We start from the raw sequence: 12,273 nt of genomic DNA, 5'->3' as shown, positions 1-12,273 counted from the left end.
GATCCTGGGATCACGCCATGAGCCAAAGGCAGACGCTCAACTGCTGAGCCACCCAGGCGGCCCAAATGATTTATTTATCTATTGGAGAGAGGGAGTGAGGGAGGGAGGGAGAAGCAGACTCCCCACTAAGCTTGGAGCCTGACAAGGGCTCAGTCCCAGGACGCTGAGCTCACGATCTGAGCTGAAACGAGAGTTGGATGCCCAAGTGACTGAGCCACCCAGATAGTCCATTTGTCTTCTGCTGTTACTATGGAAACTCACCCTCAGAATCTTTAAGAATTGATGTGCAAGAAGAATTAGAAACAATGTCACTGCAAGCTGCTATTTATTGCAATGTCACACCATCCAGGGCAGAGACGATCTTCAAATAATCTTGAAGTCAGTGAGTGAAGTTGACAGGGTAAAGGAAGAACTAAAAGCTCACTTGGATGCTGGTTCTCCCCTTCCCTTGTTTCTCTGAGAACACACAGTGTCACACACCCTGGTGACAGGCTGAGAATCAGAGTTCAGCAGAGGTTTGGTGTGAATACATGATACGACGTTTCTCTTGTCAAATGCCACGTTCCATGCTGCTTGCTGCATGTACCGCACCCTCTGCGGCCCTGGATTAGCAGAGCACAGAGCATGACTATCCCCGTGCAGGTTCCCGAGGCGACGTGGCACTGGGCAGTGTGCAGCACGATGGCTCTCCTGGGCAGACACGAGGCTGACGAGATTCTCACACATACTCCCATTCATATGCAGGCCCGCAAAGGCCTCCATGGAAGGGGGGGTGTTGACATGCTTCCTCTGGCTTCTGAATTTTCTCCTTGGAAATCATCTTTGCCAGCAGCAGCTTAGAAGCCACAGAAGAAATCTGGAATCATGACTGTATTATCATGCCTCACTCACAGTAATAGAAATTGTTTCTCAGGTGGCTCATCTGTCCTCAGAGGATATGTTTACTGATAAGACCTGGCTCCAAAGGCCAGTTCCCTCTTGCCAAAGCAGGTGTCCTCTCCGGCAGCACTGTTATGACCCCCCCATGTCACAGGGCACCAGAATGTAATACAAAGAGACCCTCATCATTTTAGAAGAGCAATGTTACTTTTTAAGTAAACTCTACCCTCAACGTGGGGCTCGAAATCACAACCCCAAGATCAAGAGTCACACACTCTACCGCCTGAGCCAGCCAGGTACCCCGACACAATCCTATTTTAAATAATGCTGAAATGGGACGCCTGGGTGGCTCAGAGGTTGAGCGTGTCTTTGACTCAGGGAGTGATCCCGACTCAGGGAGTGATCCCGAAGTCCTGGGATCGAGTCCTACATCGGGCTCCCCATATGGAGCCTGCTTCTCCCTCTGCCTGTGTCTCTCATGAATGAATGAATAAACAAACAAATAAAGCAAGCAAGCTGAATTAATTTATACATTCACTCATTCATTCATTTGACACAGAGCAAGAGAGCAAGCAAGCACAGAAGCAGGGGAAGCAGCAGGCAGAGGGAGAGGGAGAAGCACGCTCCCTGACGAGCAGAGAGCCCAGCTTGGGGCTTGATCCTGAGACTCCAGGATCATGACCTGAGCCGAAGGCAGCCACTTAACCAACTGAGACACCCAGGTGCCCTATATTGTTCTATTTGAAATTGGTAGAATTCAAAAACACAGAACACGGGTACACAGTGCTTGGGTTTTATTTAATATCATGTTCACGACCCAGGGCCAGCTTGGTATCCACAGTCAGGACAGAGTCATATGGCCTGTAGCTCAACAGGACTGCCATTCTCCCAGGCCACCCTGGGCTGACATAAGCCAAAGGACTCCCATAAAGCAGGTGTGGGGCTCAGTTCACTTACAGGTGTTTAGAGCCTTGTAAAACAGACTCCCAGAGAAGCTGCTTCTCCTGGAAACTCCCATGCTGGAGGTGGGTGGGTCAGGGTGAGCTGCTAGGTGCTGCTCTTCTTATGCTTCGGTCTAAGCTTGTTCCAAACTCTCTCCAGGGCCACTTTTCCCATGAAGAAGGTAATGGCAAAATTACGCTTGTACCAGTCTCTACAGAGAAACAGGATAAGCACATGTGATGCACCCCAGTAACGGAGGACTAGCACCCAGGCCTCTGAGGAGAGTTCCCAGCCCACAGGCAAGTCCTCCTGACTACCTTCACCTTTCCTGTCTCTTTTCTGCCCTTGTTTAAGTTAAACTGGCCAGAGCAGCCTTCCTTCCTACCCCCAGAATTTCCTAAGGCTGAGAATAAGGCTCAACAAGTGAATGCCCAGTGCACCCCAACCCCCACCTTTTCCCATTTGCTTCAATCCTCTCTGGTTTTTTGCTAAAAGACTCCAAAAGAGAAGCCTGGGGCCTCCAGAGTCCCATGGCATTCTTAGAGAGACAATTGTGAGTGATGGGGGCGTGACCACTGGGCAAACAACTGGCAGGGCTCAGTGAGGACCATCCTGATTTGGCACCTTATTTGCATAAGAAGCACATGACAGAGTATTCCATCATGAGAAGTCCATTTACCACGAGTGCCAACATCATAAAGCTCCACATCCTCTTTGTCTAAATGATCTGAGCTTTTGCAAAATCTGTGAAGAGAGAATTCCAGAGCTTCTCATACAAATATTGGGATGGAGTTCACAGTCACGGGCTCACTTGCTGATGAGTTACTTGCTGTACAAAACATGACGAAAATTGCAAATTCACCCACTACTGAACGGGCCAGGCTTGGAAAGTTTCCACAACAGAATGCACACATTCCAGACCCTTAGTGCTAAGCCCCGGGATGCTGAGATGCCAATAAGTACCAACGCTTCTCAGCCAAATGAGCTAATGAGTGAACATGGACTCAAAGGATTTAGTGGGTCTCAGCACAGAAGGAAAGAGACTAAGAGCTCAAAAGAAGCAATGGCAAGAGGTAAAAACTCTTGTTTTCTGGAGCCTTTGTATTGTCTGGATAGAAAAAACCCTCTCCTCATGAGAACGTTTAAAAAAAAAAAAACACTTTATTTATTTATTCGTGAGAGACACAGAGACAGAGGCAGAGGGAGAAGCAGGCTCCCCACAAGGAGCCCCATGTGGGACTTGATCCTGGGACTTTGGGATCATGTCCTGAGCCAAAGGCAGATGCTCAACCACTCAGCCACCCAGGTGTCCCGATGAGAACAATCTTATGTTTCTATCCACATAAGTGATGTTATAAACCGGAAGCAGTGCCCTAAACAAAAACACTCATTCATTCATTTGACACATTTGACATTCTCTCTCTCTCTCTCTCTCTCTCTGTCTCTCACGAATAAAAAAAATCTTAAAAAAAAGAAAAGTAAGAGCAGCAGAGTCAGGCAGTGCAGATAAGATCTAGGGGATGCTGGTAGTGGCCAAGGCTGGGCAAGCACAAGAGACCAGCACTCAGGCAGAGCGATCAGCCTGGCAGGAGGTGGGTAGTGGCGCTAATGCAGTCATGTGAGCCAGCTAAGTTACGCAGTCAAGCCAGTATTGGTTATATTTCCCTGAACGTCTGATTTTCTCATATGGACCTGGAGCATGTTTGCACCACACCTCATCTCCAGTGAGCTGGGTGTGTGCTGTGCGGGGCTCAGAGCAGCGAGGACCAGCGTTTTACAAGGGCAGATGGCAGAGGAGCTACTGCGTTCTCCTCTGTGCCCACACCACATCCTGCCCCTGTCTTCCCTATAGAAATAGGAAAAGTTGAGGTTCCCTACACTGTGTCAGAGTGTTGGTGGAGTGGAATCTGGCTCTTCCTTAATAACATAAAAACTTTAATCTTGATGAGACGGAAGCCTTTCCTTCAGCGAAAACCACTGAGCCACCCAGACTGCCCTGCTGCTCTTACTTTAAAGCAAATCTCAGGACGCCTGGGTGGCTCAGCGGTTGAGCATCTGCCTTTGGCTCAGGGCATGATCCTGCAGTCCCAGCATCGAGTCCCACATCAGGCTTCCCTGCAAGGAGCCTGCTTCTCCCTCTGCCTGTGTCTCTGCCCTCTCTTTCTGTGTCTCTCATGAAGAAATAAATAAAATCTTTAAAAAATAATAATAAATCAAATCTCAAACATCATAGCCTATCACCTGGAAACACACATCATTATGTATTGTTGAAATCCTTTTTAGAAATGCATAACCAGGGGCAGCCCCGGTGGCTCAGCGGTTTAGCGCCGCCTACAGCTCAGGGCGTGATCCTGGAGACCCGGGATCGAGTCCCACATCAGGCTCCCTGCATGGAGCCTGCTTCTCTCTGCCTGTGTCTCTGCCTCTCTCTCTCCTCTCTGTGTATTCTCATGAATAAATAAATAAAATATTTAAAAAAAAAAAAAAAAAAAAAAAAAAAAAAAAAGAAATGCATAACCACAACACCATCATTTCATTTGATAAAATGAACAATAACCTATCAATACAATCTGGTATACAGCCACTATTCAACTTCCTCTGACAAAATATCTTTCACAGGTGGTCTGTCTGCATCAGGACCCAAATAAGGACCACACACTGCACGAAGGCTCTTTTATTCTGAAGCAGATCCTCCTCCTGTTTAAAATTCTAGTTACTTGTTAAGACTGGATCGTTTGGAAAAAAAAAAAAAAAAAGACTGGATCGTTTGTTCTCGCAGAACCTCCAACATTTTGGGATTGTATCTTCAGGCTATCATTTTTAACACAGTCTCCTATGAACCCCTCTCACTCCTCACCCCATACACCCTTTACCTTTTTCCTGTGAACTGGTAATAAGTCCGGAGGTCTGCCTAGATTCCTCTCCATTTTTTTAATAAGAACATTTCACAGGTGGTATCACGTACTTCAGCCTGCATCTCAGAGGCATGCAGTGGTAGCTGCCCCACTGTGTACAGCAAGAAGATGCACCGGGGTTCAAAAGCAATCACCCTGGCCTGTGCATTATAAATCCCCACCAGCTTTCCTACCTAATGGTTTTAGCAGCTATGAGTGACTGTTGCCCAGACCCATTATTTCATTGGAAAATGTTTATTTTCTACCTCTACCACTCCTTCTGCATTAGCTGTCATCCTTCTACAAAGAAAATCCTTCTTCATGTGGTTACCCTGAAATACAGTCGATGCAGGAAAGGTGTGTGATCTTTGTTTTCCTTTATTCATCAATTTTCAGAATAATGAGTTGGCAGCCTAGCAATATCCAGAGGTGATTGTCACCTTTTCAATACTCGTGATTGCAAAGATCTTTGCATATTTGATATATTTTTAGTCCACTGTGGTCATTTCCTTTCTGCAGCTGATGTGATCTCATCCTTGGCCTATGGGATCCCCTTAAGTTGGCTCCTATGCTGTTCTCATGTGACCCTGCTGGTCTCTGAGCCTCCTCACTTTCAGACACAGGGTGTCTTGACTCATCTTGTGCTGTTCCCACCCCAGACCTGCTTCTCCAAGGAATCCAGTTTCCCGTTAGTGGAAAATGCTGTTTAGAACCCACTGTCCAAGCATGAGGGGTACAAATATCTTTAAGCTGTCAATTTTATTTAGAAGTGTAAAAACTAAGTTTCCAGCAACATCTACCCTTAATATAAACATGAATGTCACTAAATTCAGATAAGAAAATAATCCTACCCAATATGGATAATATATTCAAAATTTTAGGAAAAAAGTAAACACTTACCTGTTATAATACATGTGCTTCTGAAAATTTTTACTTAAAAATTCCTTGTAAAAGTCAGCCATTTCTTCTGCATCTAATGTTGCTTTTTGACCTGAAAATTAATTTCAGTTTAAACATTAAGACCTAAGGGGAAGGGACCTACAAAGTACTACTGATCTAATAGAGGTCAGCAAGGTTGCAGGATACAAGGTCATACATACACCAACTGTATTTTTCTATATACCAGGCAATAAACAATCCAAAAATGATATTAAGAAAATAACTCCAGGGGCACCTGGCTGGGCACCTGGCTTGCTCAGTGATCTGGGGTCATGCAGCTCTTGATTTGGGGGTCATGAGTTTAAGCCCCAGAGTTTATGTAATTAAAACAAAACAAAACAAAACAAAACAAAAAAACCCAACTGGGGCAGCCCAGGTGGCTCAGCAGTTTAGCGCTGCCTTCAGCCCAGGGCATATATTTATGTACATATATATACACATATACGTATGTGTATACACATAGGCATATATTTATGTACATATATATACACATATATGCACACACACGCACACACACATATATTAAAAACATATATTAAAAAAAGAAAAGAAAACAATTCCATTTATAATAGCATCAAAAACAATAAAAGAGGGACGCCTGGGTGGCTTGGCAGTTGAGAGCCTTCAGCTCAGGGCATGATCCTGGAGTCCCGGGATCAAGTCCCACGTCGGGCTCCCTGCATGGAGCCTGCTTCTCCCTCTGCCTATGTCTCTGCCTCTCTATCTCTCTGTGTCTCTCATGAATACATAAATAAAATTTATTTTTTTAATTAAAAAAAATAAAAGGCCTAGGAATAAATTTGAGAGGAAGTGTAAGAGCTACACACTGAACTATAAGATGCAGCTGAAAGAAATGAAAGAAGACATTAACAAATGGAAAGACAGCCCACGTTCATGATTTTTAAGACTTCATACCACGGAAATGGCAACATGCCCCAAATTGATGTGCAGGTTCAATACAATTCCTATCAAAATCCCAACTGGCTTTTTGGGCAGAAATTGACAACCAGATCCTGAAATTCATATAAAAATGCAAGGAAATTCAGCAGCCAAAACAATCTTGAAAAAGAAGAACAAAGTTGGAGGACTCACATTTCACAACTTTAAAACTTACTACAAAGCTACAGTAATTAAGATAGTGTGGTACTGACACTGGCCTCAGAGTCCAGAAATAAATGCAAATAAATGCAAAAAATGATTTTCAGTGAAGGTAACAGATATTCAATAGGGAAGATAGCCTTTTCAACAAGTGGCTGAATCCCTACATCACACCATATACCAACACAACCTCAAAATGGGTCAAAGACCTAAATATGAGAGCTAAAACTAAAAAATTCTTAGAAGAAAACAGGGGCATATCTCCATCTCCTCAAATTAGGCAGTGTATTTTAGATATGACATCTAATATACAAGCAAAGAGAAAATAGATGAATTGGACTTCATCAAAATTTAAGACTTTTGCGCTTCAAAGGGCATTATCAAGAAAGTAAAGAGGCAATCTACAGAATGGAAGAAAATATTTGCAAATCGTCTACCTGATATGGGTCTCACATCCAAAATATGTAGGAAACTCTTAAAAGACAACATAAAAGAGAATAACCCATTTTAAAAATGGGCAAATGACTTCAATAGGTGTCTCCAAAGAAGACATACAAATGGCTACTAAGAACATGAAAAGATACTCAGCATCACTAGCCATAAGGGAAAATTCAAATAAAAAGGATGGTAAAGTACCATTACACACCCACCAGGACACTTATAATCCTAGACTGTAATTTATGATGGCTAAATAGTAAGAAATCTTGATGAGGACATGGAGAAACTGGAACCCTGACATCTCTGCCTCTCTCTCTGTGTCTCTCATGAATAAATAAATAAACTCTTTAAAAAAATAACTAAATAAAATGTGAATTTTATGGCATGTGAATTCTAGCTCAGAAAAGAAAAAAGGTGAGGCACCAGGGTGGCTCAGTGAGTTGGGCATCTGCCTTCGGCTCCAGTCACGATCCTGGGGTCCTGGGATTGAGTACTGAGCCCCACGTTGTGCTCCCTGCTCCAAGGGGAGCCTGCTTCTCCTGCTGCTCCCTGCTTGTGATCTCTATGTCATATAAATAAATATTTAAAAAAGAAAAGAAAAAAAAAGAGGCTTAGGGAGAAAAATGACCTCCCTCTATCATCTCAATCATTAGACCCGGATAGTTCTAGTGTAGCTCAATTTCTTCATGACTAATGCAAGCCCAGGTGTGCACCTACCAATGCACATCATGTGTGATATGCTTTAGGTCTACTCCAATGCCTTCTGAAGATTTTTTTTTTTTTTTTTAATTTATGATAGTCACAGAGAGAGAGAGAGAGAGGCAGAGACACAGGCAGAGGGAGAAGCAGGCTCCATGCACCAGGAGCCCGACGTTGGATTCGATCCCGGGTCTCCAGGATCGCGCCCTGGGACAAAGGCAGGCGCCAAACCGCTGCGCCACCCAGGGATCCCCGCCTTCTGAAGCTTCTGACAAGAAATGTGAGCAACCTGAGTAAGGGAAATGGAACACTTTCTCACCCTGAATGCATCCTGGTTCAAAAGCCCACCCATCCGCCCTGGCCTGGGGTAAATACCAGCCTAACCATCCAATCTCTAAGCCAGTGAGCACACACTGAATCAGGTAACACATTAGGTGCTGGTGGGGACTAATGACACATAGGGACTGACCTGGCCACCTCCATGGTGCTCCCTGTGTGGTGGGAGATGCCAACCATGACACCCACCCTCAGGGCTACCCCATCAGATTTTAAAAGGCCACCAAGGATAGGAACCAGCCTGCCAATGAGGGCAGCAGCAGGTTCCCCTGAAATGGGACCAGAAAGCATTCCACAGGCCAGTCTCAGGACACACAGCAATGGCTCAGAGTGAAGGCACTCTGGTTCTGAAGCCTCAAGCCCCAAAGAGGCCCTATGATCTCTGTGGGAGCCCAGAATCTGTCCCCAGGGGTTCCTCTACATGCAGAGGTGCCCACGTTCCAGCTCCTACCTCTGGTTTAGCATGCTTGCCCTTGCAGATCCTGTCTCCAGGTGGAGGCCATGTTTCCCAGCTGCACAGCTGAGGTCAATGCTCCAACTCTTCAGGATTTGGGGGAGACAGAGCTGGGAAGGTAACCCAAGAGCCCGTTTCCATAGAAGCAGGAGGGAAGGTAGCTGACCTTTTACACATACAACATGGAAGCAAACACTCAGATGACAGGGCACAAACGTGTGTCTGCCCCCTCAGAGCAGGACAAGCACACATCCCCTCTACATCATAATGGAGCGCCTGCCTAATAGCAAGGTGTTTGCATGTCCTCACTCCTCTGACCCAGCCTTCTGCAGCTCCTCAAAACCTCCAGCTGAGAGCTCTTCCCTTATCTAGAAGATTCTCTCTCAAATCTCCCCAGCTGCCTTCTCCTCAGGCAGGCCTTCTCAGATGCCCTGTTACAATGCCCACTACCCCCTCTTCCCTGTTCTTCTTCCAGGGGCCGACACACCCTAAGAGTGAAGCGAAGCACATATTCACAAAGCTGCCACCCCACATTAGAATGTCATTCCATAAGGGCAAGCCTACAGCTCTGTCTCATCCATTACAAGGCCCTGGTGCCTAGCTTGGCACATGCAGGGTACTGGGTAAATACTTCTAATCAACAAAGAGACAGATGCTAAGTGGGACAAGAAAGAAAACTAGCTGCCTGAGAAGGGGAGGGACGCCCAAGGTTCCCAGGGAAAGTGACATTTAAGCTGGGTCTTACAGGGTGAGTAAGAGCCCACAGGGCCGAGTGGAGAGAAAATGGGTCCCAAGCCACGGATCAGCATGGAGGGAAAAAAAAGAGTCCGGAGAGGCACAGCTGTGACTGAACAGAGTGAGTGAGGAGGAGGGCGGGCAGGGCTGGAGCATGGTGAGGGCGCCAAGGAACGGAGCCCCTGGCTTTGGGCAGCCCGAGGAACCACGCCAGACTGAGAGCATGAGTGTCTTCTGCACAATGAGTGCTGGAGGGAGACGAATGTGCTGCCCAGCGCATCTCTGTGGCCTCGCGTTAGCACGTGAGGAAGTAAAGACGTGCCCCAGTAGCAGCGCTTAGCGGCCCCACTCAGACAGAGCTTTGTCCCTCACGGGCAGACGGCCCAGACGTTGACGCCTCTCGTACGTGGAACGCGGATCACAACAGCACACACCGTAAGGCTGCCCTGAGACAGAAGGAGTTGAAGCCAGTATGGCGGGCAGGATGGGGCCTGGCACGTAGCGCTCGCTCCCTTGGTACGTGCTGGCCAGACTGCAGGAGCCGCAGGCTCCGAGGACAGGTGTGGTGCGGCCTCCAGCTGCCGGTCTAGTTTGTGTCTTGTCCAAACACCCCAAAGCCAGAGCTCAGCATAGAGCAGAAGCACCAGAAATGTCTGCTAAGTAATTCAGTTCCGTGCCTACCAACACTGCACTGTGCTGCGGAGATTCAATGAAGTTAAGCAGAGGAAGGCGGATGGAAGAGCCGAACTCATTAGACATCTACTGAAAACCCAGGGGGGCTCATAAATACCAGGCGACTTAAAGTAATCCCACCTCAGCGCGTACTCTTCCCCACTGCGTGAACACTTACTTTAGCAACAAAAGAAATTAGAAACAAGAATCTTCCCACTGCACCACCGCCCTACAAATAAGACTTAATTTGGGGACAGGTAGAGCCAGAATCCTGGTGTCCTGCTTTTTACACCAGAAATTCAGTCATTTTTCTACATTGCTGCAGAAAGAGGGCTGGAAACTTTCTCCCACCACTGACCGCCTACGGGCGCTGTACCGCACTGTACCTCTACCGGCACGGAGTCCGCTCACCGTGGCCAGCCCGTGAATTCAGTAAGCACAAAACGATGCCTGGGGGCTGTTCCAACGACACTGTAATCTGCAGTCACATTACTCACCGACAGGTACTCTGTTATTTCTACAAACTGGTTCATGCTCTTCCCTGAGACTTCCCTGGGCACCTCTGTTCTATCATCTGCTCTTCATGTCTCACTTGTTTCCTGGACGCCGACCCTTTGTCCAGCCCCCTGGTCTACTGTCCTTGTGATGCCGCCAGGCCCCATTTCCAAAGGAGTAGCCATGCTCACTCAATACAACCCCTGAGCCTTGGCTGGCCTCTGCTGATTCCAGGGCACCTTCCCACCTCTCTACCAGCCCTGTCCTTGAACTAGGGCTGTATACTGAGAGGTGGAGAAAGCTCATTTATAGCAAGAGAAGGCTGAGGTGTGGGCTAGAGAGCTGTTTTTGGCTCCAGTGGCTGACAGCAGGTGCACTTGGGCCTGAGCTAACTGTGTCTGCCCCACCCCCGCACACTCCTTTACAGAAAGGTCAAAAGGAGTCCTCCTGGGGGTGCCTGGCTGACTCAGACAATGGAGTATGCAACTCTTGATTTAGCAGTTGTACGTTCGAGCCCCACATTGGGTGTAGAGATTGCTTAAAATCTTAAAAAAAAAAAAAAAAAAAAAAAGAGGGGTACCTGGGTGGCTTTGTTGGTTAAACATCTGCTTTTGGCTCAGGTCGTGATCCCAGGGTCTTGGGTTCAAGCCTTGCTCTGGGCTCCCCATTCAGTGGGGAGCCTGCTTTTCCTTCTCTCTCTGCCATTCCCCCCGTTTGTGTTCTCTGGCTCTATCTCTTTGTCAAATAAATAACATCTTAAAAAGAAAAAGGAGTCCTCACCAATACAGATGTTGTCAGTTTTCATGTTCTCCTCTTGCTCTACCTTTACTGTCAAGCTTAAGGAATCACTGTTTCTCCAGACAATGGAGAGTCAGTTGAGTTCTGTTAAACTTTATACAACTGGGAGCAATGTATTTAACTTTTAATCCATAAACAACTGATTTTTAATAATAAACTTTTAGATTTATTTGAAATACATTTGTATTATAGAGGCCATGAATCTAAATTTACTTTTGGGCCAAAAGTAGTTTTTCCATTATCATTAATTAAATAAGCCTCCCCCTCCCTCGGTCCTGCAAGACCCCTGTACTCTGGCCCACTCATGCCACACACCTGTGTTACCCACCATATTCCAATCACTGCAGCCTGGAAACTGTTTAAAAGCTGACACAGTGGGCACCTCCCTTCACCTGTCCCTTTCCTCAATACATTCTTTCCTGTTTTATTATCCAATTAATTTAAAAATCTGATTTAAGGTCAGCCTTTCAGTACATAGTAATGCCATCAATAGAAACCCTGTGGTGTTAATTACAAGACTCAAAACAACTTTTCCCATCTGTTAAGAGAGTGGTTATCTCCAAGTAGACCCACAGCCTCCCTGACCCTGCCTGATCCTGATGACACACTCAAAAGGCTGGCAAGCCCCCCCCTGAGGGCTGTGGCATCTCTGACCTCGGTCCATGGCCAGGACAGCACAGGATCAGCTAATAGCCACTGTGGCAAGGCGACATCAGACAGGCCCAAGGAACCCAAGTCACTAGGCTAGAATCTAGGCCCCTCCACTTACTGTGTAATTTTGGTTAAATAACTTGCCTTCAGATTCCTCATCTCTAAAATGGCAAAAGTAGCAGGACCTACTTCATTGAGTCACTGTGGGAAATAAAATGAAATGACATAGGCAAGGGACTTAGC

General features: G+C 46.4%; 1 protein-coding gene across 2 annotated transcripts in view; it reads right to left on the bottom strand.

Annotated features, from left to right (window-relative positions):
• Positions 1–1,658: 1,658 nt before the first annotated feature.
• LOC112657352 (cytochrome c oxidase assembly factor 8) overlaps positions 1,659–12,273 on the bottom strand; it is a 32,463-nt gene continuing 21,848 nt past the window's right edge. For both annotated transcript variants that reach the window (XM_035719582.2, XM_049113515.1), the window contains exons 4-5: positions 5,616–5,706; positions 1,659–2,032 (exon numbers count right to left, since the gene is read on the bottom strand). In XM_035719582.2, coding sequence (XP_035575475.1) covers positions 1,927–2,032; positions 5,616–5,706 — 197 coding nt within the window. In that variant the 3' untranslated portion in view covers positions 1,659–1,926. The remainder of the gene's footprint in view (positions 2,033–5,615; positions 5,707–12,273) is intronic.

Source organism: Canis lupus, chromosome 8, assembly GCF_003254725.2.
Source record: "Canis lupus dingo isolate Sandy chromosome 8, ASM325472v2, whole genome shotgun sequence".
In the NCBI taxonomy this organism is placed as follows: Eukaryota; Metazoa; Chordata; class Mammalia; order Carnivora; family Canidae; genus Canis; species Canis lupus.
Note: the sequence above shows the minus strand (reverse complement) of the source record. Positions and strands in the feature narration are given on the sequence as shown.